Source organism: Parus major, chromosome 7, assembly GCF_001522545.3.
Source record: "Parus major isolate Abel chromosome 7, Parus_major1.1, whole genome shotgun sequence".
In the NCBI taxonomy this organism is placed as follows: domain Eukaryota; kingdom Metazoa; phylum Chordata; class Aves; order Passeriformes; family Paridae; genus Parus; species Parus major.
In genome coordinates, this window is record NC_031776.1 from 4,386,477 (window position 1) to 4,403,160 (window position 16,684).

The 16,684-nt window shown below is 47.5% G+C and overlaps 2 protein-coding genes across 9 annotated transcripts in view; both read right to left on the reverse strand.

Moving 5' to 3' along the window:
* Positions 1-230: 230 nt before the first annotated feature.
* RPE (ribulose-5-phosphate-3-epimerase) lies at positions 231-5,750 on the reverse strand. Of its 4 annotated transcripts, none has more exons than XM_015634478.3 (6): positions 5,593-5,750; positions 5,380-5,459; positions 5,161-5,300; positions 4,493-4,627; positions 4,259-4,345; positions 231-3,834 (listed from the first exon to the last, which is right to left on the reverse strand). In XM_015634478.3, exons 1-6 carry the CDS (start codon positions 5,712-5,714, stop codon positions 3,712-3,714), a joined length of 687 nt encoding a protein of 228 aa, XP_015489964.1. In that variant the 5' UTR covers positions 5,715-5,750; the 3' UTR covers positions 231-3,711. The 4 variants fall into 4 exon arrangements, with proteins under 4 accessions (XP_015489964.1, XP_015489963.1, XP_015489962.1 ...); XM_015634477.3 differs by having other exon boundaries at positions 5,604-5,748; XM_015634476.3 differs by having other exon boundaries at positions 231-3,830; positions 5,593-5,722.
* Positions 5,751-6,120: 370 nt separating this feature from the next.
* The window catches only part of UNC80 (unc-80 homolog, NALCN channel complex subunit), a 121,856-nt gene continuing 111,292 nt past the window's right edge, over positions 6,121-16,684 (reverse strand). For all 5 annotated transcript variants that reach the window (XM_033516036.1, XM_015634470.3, XM_015634467.3 and 2 more), the window contains 4 exons: positions 12,310-12,391; positions 11,715-11,826; positions 10,377-10,567; positions 6,121-9,305 (listed from right to left, as the gene is read on the reverse strand). In XM_033516036.1, the coding sequence (XP_033371927.1) occupies positions 9,036-9,305; positions 10,377-10,567; positions 11,715-11,826; positions 12,310-12,391 (655 nt within the window). In that variant the 3' untranslated portion in view covers positions 6,121-9,035. The remainder of the gene's footprint in view (positions 9,306-10,376; positions 10,568-11,714; positions 11,827-12,309; positions 12,392-16,684) is intronic.

Sequence of the window (16,684 nt, forward strand, 5' to 3'; positions counted from 1 at the left end):
CAGCTGAGGTTCTAAACCATTGTGTGGCTGCAGAGTCACCCCCCATGTGGGCTAAAGCAGCTGCTGGGTTCCTTGTGCACTGCAGAGGCACTGAATGAGTGCTCTGAGCAAGGGGAACCACGTTTGCTGTGTCCCCTCTTGTATGTTCTTGCCAGCCCTCATGGGAACTTGCTATTGCTTCATGAGACAGCAGTAAAAAGGGTAGTTAGAGAAAGGATGGGCAGGCACAAGAGAGAAGCAGAATGTTTATTTGGTCATTACCCAGCCCACTCACAGCAGAAATCTTTTCTCCAACAGCTGCCTCTCAGCTAGCTAGGCCTGTGACAGTGAACTGGCTGCTGGAGCACAGTGCCAGAGCTGTTCCTCCTCCCACAGTGCCAGCACGGGTTGTTCCATGCAGTGGTGGTGCACAGGGCTCAAGTGGAGCAGGATAGGTGTGTGTGGCAGGTCCCCCTTCATTGGGGGCCAGGAACAGGCTGTGTTTCCCTCAGCACCTGCCTGCCTCCAGCATCCCTCCGTGTGGCAGGGCAAGCGAGATGGCTCAGGAAGCTGCAGACCTGTGCCCTGCCTTCTCTGTCTCCACTGTGTCCTGGCTCCAGACAGGGAGGCACCTGATTTTTTCAGCAAGCTCGTTTCAGTACTGGGACAGGGTTAAAAAACTTGCTGAACTCCACTTGATTGCAGGACCAGCCCTCTCCTTTCATTTGTCCCTGTGCTGCAGGCAGCTGCCATCAGCACTGGTATCATAGTTTGGTGCCTGCAGCCCATGTCCTGGCACAGCTGGGCTCCCACCTCCAGACAGCTGAGTTTTGCATGAATGCTGGTGTCATGAGGAAGCTGTACCTGGTGTGGGAGCAGGCTGAGGGCTCAGGGCTAGGCTCATCCTCAAAGCCATAAAATGTGCAGGATCCCCTGCTTGTTTTCATTCCTTTTCAAAGTTTTAAACAGAAAGTAAAGCCCCAGACAAAACCCAAGCTCACTTTGGCTGTTAAGCTATGAAAACAGCTGTTAGTGCTGCTCCTACCGCTGTGGCTGAAGGTATTACAAAGACTGATTGTGAAAAACCAACTTAACACATAATGCAGCAATGCCCCCCCAGGCATGAAAGTGGGTGTTTGCAACTGCACAAAGCCATTTCCCATGCGCTTTATTTACCATGTTCAACTCTGGCATTTTTTTTAACACCACTTATGTTCTGCTTCCTGCTGCTGTGAGGGTTTAAAATGCTTCATCTCTGCATCCAGGACCTTAATGGCATGTAAGTACAAATAAGGATTTTTAAACCCTATTAAAACTAAGCTCTGTCTGCGTCTCTGCAGTGTTTTATCTCACTCAGGGCTGTGGGCTGTATCACCCTGTGCAGCCACATGTGCAAGCACAGCGTGACTTGGCTCCAAACAAGTTGTTTTCATCCCCTTCTCCAGTTCAGACACTAGACCAGGTGCCTCAGTACAACAGGCTGTGCTCTCCCTTACTGCTAAAACCTTGTCAGAAGATTGCAACATCTAATGGGCCTGAGGTTTTTTCTGCCCATACAAGAGGAGACCATGCAAGCAGCTCTCTGGGTTTTCATGTCAGCACTCAGTTCAAAGTCCTGGGACTCAAGGCTTGTTACTGAGTACAGGAGGACAGGCCTAAGCAGGCCCCAAACAGATCACTTCTGTAAATGTACACAGGTGAGAAACTGAAACACTCTCAAGCATTAAAGAACAAGAATCATTCATTGCTGTGATTTTAAGGACATGGTCACTAACAGATTTAACCTTAGATGTGTAAAAGCTGCTGCAGCAGGAGTCACCTGCATAAACCCACCTGGGTGGGATTCAGACAGAAGCAATTATGTAATTTTATTTGTGGGTCTAACATCTCTCCCATGGGACTCCTAACCCAAGAGTCAATGCAAGTGCAAACTTACCATCCCTAAAACAATTACAGCTACAACCTATGAACAGAGAACATACCAAAAGGTTCCACAAAGCCTCATACCATCAGTTAACTAGCACAACTTGGATGTCACCCCTAAATTAATTAGGAAAAAAGCAGAAAGTTTGATTACGCTTTCAATCCAGCTGACACTCAATGTAGGAGGTTAGTATACTACAGCTGTTGTCCTACTGCTTTGAACAGCATGAAAAGCCAGACTCCACATCCTGAACTAGCATTTTCATTGCAGCTGGTGGCTGTCCAGCCTGCATTTAGCTACCAGAGCCATGACTGTTTGTCCATGCATACATTAAACTCCACGCTTGTTCTTTCCAGAAGCTTGGATAAGCTACTCTTAACACACACCCAACAGCCCTGGGGACTAGCTTTTCATGGCCAAGCCTGCTTTTGGCAAACCTCTTCTAAAATCTCTCTCGGTACAATAGGTCCAGACAACTTTTTCTTGTGCTGGTTCCCAGATGGGGTTGCAGGTAGAAACAGGAAGCAACATTTGTTCACCTAAACCACAGAAAAACGGTGGCAGTTCAGCTATTTGAGATAGAGTGTCTGAACCTGCCTCAGCAGCTGCCAGGTGACACCTGCCCAGCGTTGCTGCAAAGAGAACAGACCCCACTTTGGTCCTGTGGAAATGGCCGAGCTGCAGCTGCTGAGCCTCCTGGCCTGGCCCCCCAAGGCAGCAGATTGTTTGCAACCCTTCTGTAATTGCAGCTTAAAGGGAAAAATAACACACAGAACACCATGAAATATTGAAGAGCCATGGGAGACATATCTACCTAAAAATGGCCTTCTCAGTCTTCCTCTAGTGCACTGTAACTCACCTTCATGTGCCCAGACAGGCCAGGCCTGTGGACACAGCAGACTGAAGGACTGGTAACTATTTGGTTCCACAAGCTGTTTTACAGACCCATCTCCAGGCACTTCAACCTGCATATCTCTCCAGCAGATTCCCTTTCTGTGTGTTACCATCTTAATCCTTTACTCAGACATATGTACAAACCAAGGAGATTGAGGAGCAAGATGAAGGGTTTTACTTATTTGAAGAGTATTAAAGCAACATTCTCCTGAGGAATTCCATCACTTCCAGGAATTAAAACCCAGCTGTCTTTAACTGGCTATTTGAAAGGTAAGTGAGAAGATATTCCCTACTTTGTGATGTGGTAAAGAGGCTGAACTGACTTATTTGATGCTGGATTTTTACAGGCCAATTACTTCCAATGCAACAGAGGCAAAGGACAGGAATATTTCTACCATCACTGCAATGTTTTTTAGCCTCTTATGCTGCATTTTCCCTAAGCTTACTCCTAAACCCACTCATTTACGACAGCTTAAAGAACTTAACACACCAAGGAAGGGGTGTTTAATGCAGTAGTGGAAAAGTTTTGTAGGAATGCACAGATCAAATGACAAAATACAGACAGCAGAAGGCAGTTGGATTAAGAGTCTTCCACAAGAGAGCTTCTTGTGGCAATGCTACACTCTTCTAGCAAGCAACAAACTGACTGTAGTTCAATCCAGTCAGCATTAGAGGTTGTGCCACGAAATTAGCCTCCACAAAATCAAGACACGAGTTCAAACCATTGCATTTCCAACCCTGAAAGACAGCCAGAATGTTTCCCACTGCTGCTTGCTTCATTGCAGCGAAGGAATGATTCCTCTGTTGAGCAGCAAGAAGTTTCTGTAGTTGGTGTTCATCCAGCCCTCGCTTATGCACAAGAAGAGGGTTCTCCTGCATGCCCAGAGCCTTCTGGAACACGGCTTGGGCAGGTCTCACCGATCCAGACTGCGCTTCTGGGCTGCTTCTGAACACACATTCCTGAGGAGGTTGATCACAGACCTTGGGTCTGCGCTCTTCATAATAGCACTGCCAGACACAATCATATTGGCACCTGCCTGGAAGACATCAAACACCTGCTCAGTCACACAGAACACAGCCCTCACCTACAGCTCACCTGTAAAACACCACAGGTTGTCAGTTCTGGGCTGGTGTGCAAACAGGTGGGACATGGGGTACACCTCTAACTACAACCCCAAACCAAGTTCAAAAAACACAGCTCTTCCCCAAATATGTAATTTCTTCATCACATTGTGCCTATTTACACCAGCATAAAGGAAATTAACTTCTTTAGCTTAGGGGAGCCTTCAACAGCCACTGTTTTTAAAAACGCACAAGATTAGACCTCAAAGACATTTTGATATTAAATGTGTTTTATGGTTCCCTATGAAAACTAAAAAATTTCTCCTAAGCTTTTTTTCTGGGAGCTGATAAGTCTCTCAGTACAGTGACTGAGAATGCTGCTCTGCTGCAACCTCTTACCTCTGCACACTTATGGATGGTGTCAGGCCCAACTCCTCCATCCACTTCTATATCCAAGGAGGGAAACTGTGTCCTCAGCCACTGAACCTGGGCAACCAGATAAAAATGTGGGCACTGAGCTGCCACCCCACAGCTTCTTATACATCTAGCCAAGGTTTATCTATTTTACCACCATACCCCCTACTGTTAATTAGCTTTTAGCTCAATAAATAATGAAAGAGAAACATACTTTACCTTTGGCATCATGTCTTCCATAAATTTCTGTCCTCCGAACCCAGGTTCTACTGTCATCACCAAAGCCATGTCTATCTGATTGGCCCAAGGTGCTAAGTGTTCAACTGTAGTGCCAGGCTTGATGGCCAAGCCAACCTGCAGGAAGGGAAGCCAAATCTAAGTGCACCTTACGATTAGTGCACCTCAGGGCAAGACTGGCCTGAGCTCAGTACACATTCCTAGCAAAGTAATGACATGACTGTGTAATGGCAGGAAGAACAGGCTTCTTTATTTAAAAACGCCACATTTTCTTCACTAAAACTGAAGATTGACTTAATGTACAGTGTGTTAGGGCTGCATCTGCCAATCCTAGACCACCTGAAGGGTGGAAGGGACCTACAAGGCTCATCAAGGCAAATTCCTGGCCCTGCACAATTGCTACCCTGTACCTGAGAGCAGTGTCAAAATGCTCCTGGAGCTCCGGCAGCCTTGGGGGCTGTGACCACTCCCTGGGGAGCCTGTCCAGTGCCCCACCACCGTCGGGGGGAATAACCTTTTCCTGATACCCAGCCCAACCTTCCCTGATACAGCCGCAGGTGGTTCCCTCGGGTCCTGTCACTGGTCACCGCAGAGAAGCTGCCCGCAAGGCAGCTGTGAGCTAAGCACAGCACAGTGTGTACTCCCCTCACCTTCATGCCGTTCTCCCGAATGTCCTTTATCAGCGCCCCGGGATTGTCCGTCGCTTCTAGATGGAAGGTGTACTGGTTTGCGCCAGCGACCGCCATGGGCTTCACCCACTGCTCTGGCGCGGCCACCATCATGTGCATGTCTGGAAGAGGAGAGCGAGCGGGCAGTGCGGCCGGCTCCCGCTGCCGGAGGGGCAGCGCCCCGCAGCCCCCGGCCCTTACCGAAGAAGGGCTCCTGGCCCAGCCGCTTGCGCAGGCTCTCCACGACGGGGTGGCCGAAGGTGATGTTCGGGACGAAGTGTCTTGGGGCCGAAGAGAGAGACGCGCCCGCCCACAGGTTACCCCGCGCCGGCCGGGAGGAGCGGGCGGTTCTGCCCGCCCCCCGCGCCCCCGGCCCGGCCCGGCCCGGCCGCTCCCGCCCGTCCCCGGCGTTACCCGTCCATTACATCCAGGTGCAGGTAGTCGGCCCCGCAGTCCAGCATGCGGCTGCACTCGGCGCCCAGCGCCGCCAGGTCGCTGTTGAGGATGGACGGCCCGATCCGGCACCCCGACGCCATTGCCACCGCCGCGGCTCCTGCCGGGACGGAGGGAGGGCCGGGCTGGCGGAGGGAGGGCCGGGGCGGGGCCGCCGCCATCTCGGGGCCACCGCTCCGCCCTCCCGGCCGCGCTGACGCGGCACAAGCGGCGGCACAGGCGGAGCCGGCCCGGCCGCACCCTCCGTCCCAAAGGGGCGGAAGTAATAACAGTAGCGATAACCTCGCGGAGGTGATTTTAAGCTCCCAAGGAATTGTATTTGTCCCTCCCAGTGCACAGTCCCAGTGGCACAGCCCGTTGCCGCGGCCCGGGAGCAGATGGGTAAACATTAACAAGCGCTGTCGGAACCCCGGAAGAAAGCGGCGGGTGGAAACCCTTGGGAGCGCGAGAGAACGACCGTGTTACGCAAGAGGCTCAAACACAGAACTCTGTACTTTGCCGTCGTTCCTTTGTATTTAATCCTCGGGACAACGTTTGCATAAAATGCTGAGGCAACGGGACCGACTGACACGTGGACAAGACAGGCACAGCCGGACATCGCTGAACACGACATGCGCTTAAGGCGTCTAACACTATGTAAAGCAGCATCGTATGTCTTCACAGCAGAAATAACACCAGTTCTGGTACAGAGATACTGGAGGAAAGCACAAACCAGTTAAAGTACTTTGTTTGCCACTCATCAGGACGGCATTAAATGCAACATGGTATGATACGACAGTAAAACACGTGGGAAGTCAGGCTGACGGGCTGGCCTGTCTGTGCCACCTCTCAGCAATCATCCCACAGAACCAAAGCCAGCTGCCCAGCCACCTGGATAAAACTAAATTATACATTATGTAATTTATAAGTTGCATTGATTTCTAGTAGGGTAGACATTAAGAAGAGGCATTTTAGTCCTTGCTATGGCTTACTACTGAGGATTCACCTGTGACAGTGGAAACTTGAAAGTTACATACACTGAATTAAATGAAGTAAATCACAGTTATTTTGTCATCTCTAGAGTAGAGTACTGGGGCGGGGCTGGGCTCTACTTTTCATTAAGGAAGATGCTTCCTCATTTTCTGCAGAAAAGGTCACTCTATAAAGTGCACCGTGAATTCTGGATGTGTTGTGTCCCAGCCATTTACTCGGCTCGAGTCTGAAGCTTTCCCCCCTCTCAGGCTGCCAGTGACTTTGGGACTTGAAAGTGAAGCTGTGGGGGTTTTCCTCATTTGTGCGTCAGTGTTAATAATAAAACCTAACATCTGGAATTTAGCAATTCTTGGAGTGACCTCTGAGCTAGGAGCTAATCTAAAGCAGCATCCTACAGGTATCTGGCACTGGCTGCAGTGGAAATAAGGAAATAAGAAGCACTACAGCACATTTTGATCAGCAGAGTTTGTTATCCAGGACACCTGTCAGGACACTGTCACCTCTCTTAAAAGACCAGGCACCCTTTGGAGCTGCATTAGATCACCACCTGTACATTACATAGCCCCATATATGTGGGGGATATAGGTGGTGCACTATAAAATAGTCGCTTTTTCAGCCCTGCTGTTCCCCAGACATGCTGAGATTCTCCTTCTCTCACCAACAGTGGTAGCAGAGCACGCTCAGCACCTGGGAGAAGAATGGCTTTTGCTCTCTTGAGAGGTTTAATGTGAGTGAGTTCCCTGCCCAGACCGGTGTGCACAGCTCCTGTCAAATGTGAGCATTTGGCAAATGGCAGGCAGCACAGCCTGAGGCTCTGAGGGCTCCACAGGCTGGAACCTGCAGTGGGTGTGTGGTTTTTGTCAGCCCCAGCAAACCCTGTGTGCTGCGCTCCAGCAGCAAGGCTGCCGTCTGTAGGGCAGTGCTTCAGCAGCTGTTTGAGAGCCGCTGGGGAGAGCTGCACGTCCTTTCTTTGGAGATGGCTAGAAGGATATAATTTCCCTCCTTAGTAAGGCTGGTTTATGATGTGTGTGTCCAAATTGCAAGCCCTCAGGAGCCAAAGTGGTAATTAGCACATTTTAGATACTCTCAGGATGATCCAAAACATTTTCCTCTGCACAATAATGACATGATTATAAACTCCAGTTAGTCTACCATGAGCCAAAAAAGGCAGTGAATGATTCCCAAGGGTATCTTTGGGCATTGCTGATGATCCCGTGGTTTGTTTCACAGCTATTTTGCAGTTTGCCTGTCAGCAGCTAATGGCTAAATTCACATTTCAGTGTAATTCCATGATGCTGCAGCAAAACCCCTTAACTCAGCTGTGACTTCAGCTGATCCCCCCAGGGATCTCCACCTTCTATAAATGTTACATATATTTACCTAATACTTGCAGCTGTGAGCATTACATACATAAAATGGAACCTTTCAAAATACAATCTCAGCATGCCAAAAATAGATTATTTCATCGAGTTTCTGCCCTGCAATATCCATCTTTTGTTTACAATGTACATATATATTTATATATAGAGTAACATGAAAATACCATTTATAAATATTTACTTTAAATCCCTCTACGTACATCCAACAGCATCAGGGGAGCAGTTGCTTGGGACCACAAGGTCCATGCATTCGAGATGCAGTTTCTTGGAGTTTCATTTTAAACTGTGGAGATGAATAGCTCAGTACATTAAAGCAGGACAGGGTGGGCTGTTTATCCCACCTGCAGACCACTCAGCCCCTGCCCCTGCTCTGTGTCTGTGCACAGCATTCCTACTGATGGTATATACTGTATTCAGTTCTACAGAGCAAGTATTTTTGTAGCACAAGGGCAATATTTTACAGAGTGGAATGGAACTAACAGACAAAAGTAAACTCAGCTAAAGTCTGCAGTGCCAAAAATAAAATTAAAAATAAAAATCCAATTGCTTTACGGTGCTTCTCATTGCTCTGCATGTTAGAAACAATGGCCCCAGGCTTGAGAAAATCAAGCTTTAGATTGGTACTTCCTGTCAGTCTTTTCACTGTTTCCAAGGTGTAACAGCCTTGGCTTCAGCTGCTGTATAGCCCTCCTCCCAAAAACACTACAAAAATAGATCTTGGGCACAGTCTCACACAATCCAACAGCCCACTGCCCAGTGAGGCTGCTGATCACAGTACATGGCTGCCAGGTTAGGGCTCTATGGACCACCACAAGGGCTCTACACACCCCTATCCTGAGAATTCTGTACAAATTCTTGGTTCCTGTGGTCCTGCCCTGAACTGAAAAGACATCTCACAAATAGAAATTTGTCAGTCTATAGCAACCAGCTGATAGCTATTTCCTGCTGTTGGATAATAAAGTGCTCTTGTCTTAATTAGTTACTCTTTAGCAGGGAACTCTAAGGAAAGGTACACATTTCCTTCCTCCTCCCCCTACTGTGCTTCCCCAAGCGTTAAACATGAGATTCGTCCAGATCAACATCCGTCTCCCCAAGCTCCACGTGCGTGAAGCTGAAGTGAGTAGCCAGCAAAGGGTTCTCCATCCCGTTGTCCTCACTGATGTGCAGGACAGTGTCCCCATGCTGCAGCAAGCTGGTGGTCTCCAGGCCAGCGTAGTCCTCGGTGTCAGAGAGCTGGGTGGGGGGAGTGCCCTGTGCTGTTGCTGGCCGGGACTCCAAGCCCTCCTCTTTTTCCTTCTCCTCCTCAGCAGAGAGTGCCTCGCTCTGCAATTGAGGAGAGCTGGTGGTCAAGCTCAGAGAAAGCAGGAGGGAGAGGGAGGGAAAAAGGAAAGGAAGGTCTATGAAGTATTTTCTCATTCAGATATACATTTTACCACAAAGAACCAGGCACCTGCTGATTACAAATCCATTAAAATTATACCTAAAAATATATTTTTTCTGGTGAATCAAATTTACATCAATGATCAGAAAGGTTATCTGATTTGAGTCATTAACACTGCCTCATTTCATCTTTTTTAGTGCATGGCTTCAAACAGGGAGTAGGTTTACATTAGATATTAGGAAAATATTCTTTATACTGAGGATAGTGAAGCACTGGAAAAGGTTTCCCAGAGAAGCAGTGACTGCCCCATCCCTGGAAGTGTTCAAGGACAGGCTGGAAGGGGCTTGAAGCAACCTGGTCTGGTGGAAGGTGTCCCTGCACATGGCAGGGGGTGGAATGAGTCCAAACCATTCTGTGATTCATTCTGTTATTCTGAAGAGAGAGATAATTAATTTGTTCATGACAGAGGGCATAAAGAGTATCAAAAGACCCTGGGTATCTAGGCACATAAAAGTGATCTCAATGTCACTGGTGTGTTGAAGGGATGACTGTGATTGTCCCTGCACCATCCTCAGTGGAGCCCAACACAGAAAAATATTGGAAAAGCAATTTCTTTTGCAACGTGATGCCTAAAAGTCCTGAGCCTTTGATGGAGTCTTTCCTTAAGGAGGCATATCTCAGGGAGCGAGCTGTGAAAACCTGCTGAGGACAGCCTGCCTTGGTGATTAGGTCCAGAATGACACTGTAATTCACATTGGGATGGGAAGACAGAAAGGGAAGATGTAGGAAATATATCTTCAAATTAAGAATTGTTGCAGAGATCTGGAAGAGAATGGCTTTACAGAAGCAGGGGGCTTGACAGCAAACAGCCTAAAGAACAGACACACAGCAGAGTTTGCTGTCTTTACTCTCCTGCCAGCTTTCATCAGAGTGCTGCAATGCATCCGGTGCTTCCCCATGCCTGGGCCGGAGCAGCGGAGGGACACGGGCTGCAAAGCCAGCAGTGACGTTACCTGGCTGTGAAGATCAGCTACGACGATGGCAGGTGAGGAGCTCAGCACAGGTTTGCTGGGGGGCTCCTGCTGGCTGCTGGCCTGGGGGCTGCTGTGGCTGCAGCCCAGCTGCTGTGCCGCCGGGTCCACGGCACAGGCTGCGGGGGCCTCCGGCTGGGCTTCGGTGAACGTCACCGACCGCTTCTGCTCCGCTGAAGGGTACAAAGCCCAGAAAGCTGAGGGTTAAAATCGGGGAAGAAATACACAAGAAAAGAAGAGAGACAATCCCTGCAGGTTTTACAACTAAGACAGGATTTGTGGTTCGTTCCATCTTTCTATAAGCTGTCTAATCAGCATCTAATACAAAAGTCTTTTACCCTGCGCTTCCCCTACAGCCACAGCAAGACTCTGGGATCTCCTGAAGTCTGGCCAGCACACCTATCCTCATCATGGCTTGGTGAGAAAAATACCACCCATAACATCTTTCCATTCCAGAAGAATACACTGAGTTGAACTCCCATGTGAGTTGGACATTTCTGCCCTCAAATAAAAAAGAAAAAACTGTTGTGCAAAAAGACAGGAAAATTGCCTGAGGTTTTGCAGAAAATCTATGAAAAGAAAGTGCAGCAGACAGCCCCTCATTCCTGCAGACTAAGTCCACTAGCCAGGAATAACAGAAGAGCACAGAGTAAAGACAGCTAGACTAGAAACTTAACAGTAAAACTGATATTCCCATTCCTGCTCTTAATTATTTTTGGTTAACTTTTATGTTTAAAACATCTCCAGCAGTGGTGTTGCCCCAGCACACTCCTGCTGAGCACCTAAAAAGCCAGAAAGCTCACAAGTAACCTTTGCTCTTCCAGATGTTTTCTCCAAAGCTCACTGCTCACTCCAGATGGTACAGAACACACCCACCTGCTCAGCTTGGCAGTGCTGACTCCTGGAAACATACAGCACAGACTGAAACAGCCCTACATTCATTTCTGTATACAGTCCTTAAAGCTCTGTACTAATAAGCTTAATGATGCGACATTTTCTTCTTTCTACTACTCTCAATAGCGTCTTCCAATCAATCTGGAGATTTTGAATAAGGCATCCTGACCAGAGGAAACCCATCCCCTAAATTCTCCACAACTCTTGAAAACAAGATAATTCATTGTCCATGTCCCGTTTGACCTTGAAAACCTCTGGAGAAACCATCAAAGTGTTTTGAGGGGGTGGATTTTAGGGAAAAGTACAAAGCTGCTGGGACATCACTTTCATGTAAGCTACTAACAACCTACTATTCCTTTAAGAGCTAAAACCACAGCATTTTCTGCTTTCCAGTGTGCTGGTTCTGGACATGCAGCACTGCCCTACCGCAGGGTTTTGGCTTTGGCTGGATGCTGCGCCGCGTGGTTGAAAGTCGAGCTCCGTGACGGCTCCGAGGTTCGGTTTGAGTTTTCTGACGTGACAGCAGCGGTCGTCGAAGCTAAACATTGGAAGAGAGAGTTAGGCTGGTGTATGTTCACATATTGCACAGCTTCTTCTCTGAAAGGAGAACAGATCATCACTGTCTGTACCTCTAGATGTCCACTCACTCTGCTCTTAGCAGATGGGTGTTTTAAGGTTTCCATGGCTCACACATTTCCTTCATATCAACTTCTGGGCTTTGTGCCTTTTCAGTTTCAGCCCTGAGTGTAATGCAGTGCAGGTTGTGTTACCAATAATAGCAAGAGGACAAGACTGAGGAATTTAAAACAAAGGACATCTCCTTCCTTAGGGAATCACCTGGCTTCACACCTATGATTTGTGCTATGGTTCCTGCTAAGTCAAGGGACTGCACTAGTATAGCAAAAATTAGGCAGAAGGGACACATTACATCCACACATCGTGTCCAAACAGCCACGTACAAGAAAAGCCAAATCAAATCAGCGAGCAGGAGAGAAGGTTTGTTTACTGCCCGTGTCCTCACCTGCCGTAGCCCTCTCTTCCGCCCCAGGGGCTGCTGCAGAAGGAGGTTCTGCTGTCCTGGCTCGCTCTGCACACTTGCCACCCTGTTAGATGTTGACAGCATTAGGAGAAGCACAGAAGCATGATGCATAACTAGTAGGTGTCCTGGCAATTGGGACTAAAATAAATAAACAAACAAGAAATCGACCAACCACTAATGGCACAGTCACTTCAAAGAGCAGCACTATCTTTGAAGGATGGGAGGGGACATGTCTACTGGGTTGTGGCTTCCGGGGGCTTGGGAAAGGGTGGGAGGTGGAGTCATGGCATTCAGGACTTGGCCACACACAGGTAGCATCCAAATATAAATAACTGCAGATTTCAGTTTTCAGTCATTGATTGATGCATCCCACTGAGCAGCACTCCCTTCTCTGCATCCTTTGCCACATCAGTGAAAGCAGGAACATCAGCTTCCTAGCTCAAAAGCCTTCTTGTTTGCTTTTCCTTTTTTCAAAGGACAATGTTGTAAAAGCTACTTTTTTGCTTCCTAAATAAGAAGACTCCATGGCCTCATCACAATTTTGTCATCTGGTTTTAATTTCAGTTTAAGTCAACAAATGCAAAGTGACAAAGGATCCATTCACATAATTGATGCATGAGTTATGTGAACAAGGCCCCACACTCAACACTTGCAGCCTCAAGTCTTTTTGTGACTAACAAACAGAAGAGACAAGCAAACAAAAATTAGAGAAACACAGCTTTTCCGTTTTTAACATATTGGCACAAAGTATCTGAAAACCTGCAGTAGAAGAAACTTTAGCAATAAAACATACTCAGCTATGTACCATCTCACTACCATTCAACCTACTTAATATAAAAATACCACCCTCCCCTCATTTTTATCAAAGCACTGTATTCCTCCAAACAATGGACATTTAGCAGTCACAAAACACTTTAGCTGAGAGACTTATCACTACAATAGTCACTAACAGTTAAGACAGACTTCTTTTAACTCAGGCAGCTGCTTTATTTAAGCCAGACTGGAATCCACTGAGCAACGTGCTATTTAAACAACTTCCAGCTATAGCTGATATACACACTGTTGAAGATTCAGTATTGCAATCCATTTTGTCTTTGGCTTGCATTAATCTAAAGGAAAACAGTACTATTTTCTCTGGATACTTCCCTTGGATCTCCCTGGAATTTGTCGCTACCACCAAGAGAATTAAGGCTAATTAGCTGACCGTGCAGGGGTGGAGGAATAAGATAAACCTAGGGATATGGTCAGACAAGACATGGAGGATGACTATGGAGAGCCTTAAAAAGATTTGTCTTCTCAGCAGCTCATTCTTCACTTTGGCAGAAGTTACCAATTGTCCTAATAAGGTTTGGCGGAACAGAACATGAAAGGTTTCTTGCTCTGCTTTGGGCCTGTTAGGGTTTAGGATATTTCCTTTTTTTTTTCCTCCCATGGAATTTTGTCCTATCTGTCGCTAAGAAACCATACCAACCAAGACTTAGGAAAGAGAAGAGAAGTTTCCATGGGAAGGGTGCAGCTTGCCACTCTCTGAATTGGGGGTTTCTCTTGGAGGGGCAGAGATACTGTGAGAACAGGGCTGGGGGAAAATGGGGCTGCCGTAGCTCTCTTGCTCTCTCGGCTTCGGAGAAGGATGGTTCACCTGCTGCTTGGGGAGGGAATTCATTCACTGCTGCCTCCAGAGCCCGGTCCTGCCCTGTTTTCTCCTACTCCGGCTGAGTGTTTGCTCATGAGAGCAGCCATTGAAGTGGCACCTTATTGCCACTCTGCCTCACTTGAAAGGACCCTTGGGTCAGGGTCCTCAGGGGAGGCACCCGGAGGGTCTCCCCGGGGCCGCTGTGAAGGAGCCCGGCTGCCTCTGCCCAGCTCTGCCGCTTTCTGCCGCTGCCTCGGGCTTTTCTCTGCGCTCTGCCCCACACCCCCTGCCTGCCGGGACACCCCGCGGCTGCTGCTAGAGCGGCAGAGTTCCTTCCAGCCCCGAGGTTGGTGCTGCAGCCCCTCCCGGCCGCTCAGCCTGGCCGCCATTGCCCGTGAGGGAGAGGCTGCACGGCTCGGGCACAGCGCCCCCTGGCGGCGCGGGAATGCCGTGCCCCGCGCGGGGCCAGCCGCGCCCCCTGGCGGCCGTGAGCGGAACTGCGCTGAGGGGAAAGGGCCTGAGGGCCCCGAGAGAGAGGCCGGGGCTGTCACTGCCTTTGTGCTGCTGTTCGCCTTGTTACACCTACAGACACACAGCAGCAAAGAACTGCCACTCCTCTTCCCACATCTTTGCCTGAAAGACTCTTCAAAGTTATAATAATTCACAGGGAAGTGGGTCTTATTCTTCGTTCCAGCCTCCCTTGGCAGAAAACTGTCTTTCAAACCAAGACAGAGGCAAAGTCTGGTTACCTGATCTTAAAGCCTTTTTCCTTCCTCCTTTTCATTTAAACTAAAGCCAGACTTTATACTGAATCATATCCATATGTTTCTATCACTTCTACAGGGCAGACAGTGGGCCACTTCAAGGACAGAGACATCTTGGGACCCTGAAGCTGTTTATCTTTTGGTTGACAGACTACTGCCTAATAATCCTGGGCATGCCTTCAGCAATCTCACCACAGCTGCACCTCGGAAAAAGAGGAAAAGCACCAGCAAGCTCAAAGCCCAAAAAATCAAGATATTTGATATTGAAATTTGAGTCCTTTTCTTCCTTAGACAGGTCCTCCAAATGAAATCACAGTCCCTGGAACACATATCCCAGCTTTTCCATAGGATATTGACATGCTTTACATACCAAACATCCTAAACACCACACAAACACCTGCCATGGGATAAGCAAAGCCCTTAGAGTTGCCTCCTGTTAGTAGGAATATGTTCTTAGACAATGATTGCAGCACAAATGACTGGTAAGACCAAAAGCATCACATCATTCCTTATTAAAGCAAAGGAACTGCACTTAAATTAGTCTTTATGTAATCCAGACCACCTAAAATTGATTAGCTGGAGAAGTTCTTGAAAACAAGCAGTCTACTGGGCTAGCTTTGAGAATACTGTTACAATTTCTGAGGAAGGAAAGGTAACTCTCAGTTCTGTGAATAATTCAGGTCTGTAGCAGAAAAACTGCAATTATATTCAATGCAAAACTCTTTACAGTGCTGAAACAAACTCACTCCACATGTGATACGAAAACACTTGAAAAAGTCATTAGATAATGGGTATACATGGACTATGTGAGGGCACAGAGGCTGTACACGAGATAAAAACTATTCCCATGCACTAAAGACAAACAATAGCAAAACAACAAAAAGAAAAGCTGGACTTCGTGTCTTCCAGCTGGAGTCTGCGATTTTCAGCCTGGCTTATAACATAAGTGAAATGAGTTAAGTGAGCTGGTGGATGTTTATTTCTGGTACTGAATCATTAACAAATTGGTATAATCTGGGATGATCTTACAGGCTAAAATTGCAGAGAGCTATTGCAGGGTGGGCCTGAGAGCAGCTGAGTTTGTCAGAGCTGTCTGTGCACAACACAGTGCTGCTGTGGCTGTCTTTTTGCTCTCTATCCCCACATTTTGAAGAAAGAAAGAGAGAGGATGATAAAGACCACAAATTTCAGATGAGTGACTGAATTTTCAGACATAAGCTTTCTCTTCATGAGGGCTTGTGAGAGTTTCTTTTCACCTCAAAGAACAGAACTACTGATCTTATTTCCATGAAAACAAGCATGGCAGGCAGGGGGTTAGCTCTGTGCAGCTTGCCCTCCCTCATTTTCTGTCTTTCCTTGCTTACCACACCTGACCAGGAATATACCAGTTTTCTGACAGCCTGTGGGACCCAGCCAAGGAACAGCAAATCAAGTTCCTTTTCAGCTGACAATGTATTTCCCCCCTTCCACCATGGCAATGTGATCTATAAGAATAGTTTTTCTAAAGGACATAAGCCAGATTTACTGGGGAATAAGAAACAAGATTTTTTTTCCTGCCCAACACAAAGATGCTCTGTCACTCTCTGAATATCTCTGTCAGGGGTTTATTTGCACAGTAATGATACTGCCATTATATAGGGCAGTGGTGAGCCAAAGATCAAACCAGCCCAAGTTTATGGATGCAGGTTGCCAGCACTGCAAGGAATGACAGAAATTGCAATCACACAGTGGGGGCCAAAACAGACTTTGTTGGGTTGGCAAGTAAAAGAAGTGATGCTCAGGAATTGCAAGAAAACCAAACCTTGCAGCCAAAAAAAAAAAAAAAAAGAAAAAAATAATGTAAGAAAAAAACAAAAAAACAAAACAAAGGAAGCAACGAGTTTCAATTTCCATTAAAGAGATGCACATGCTTACCACACCATCATGGTAGAGTGTACACATTTTGTGTCCCTAGACATAT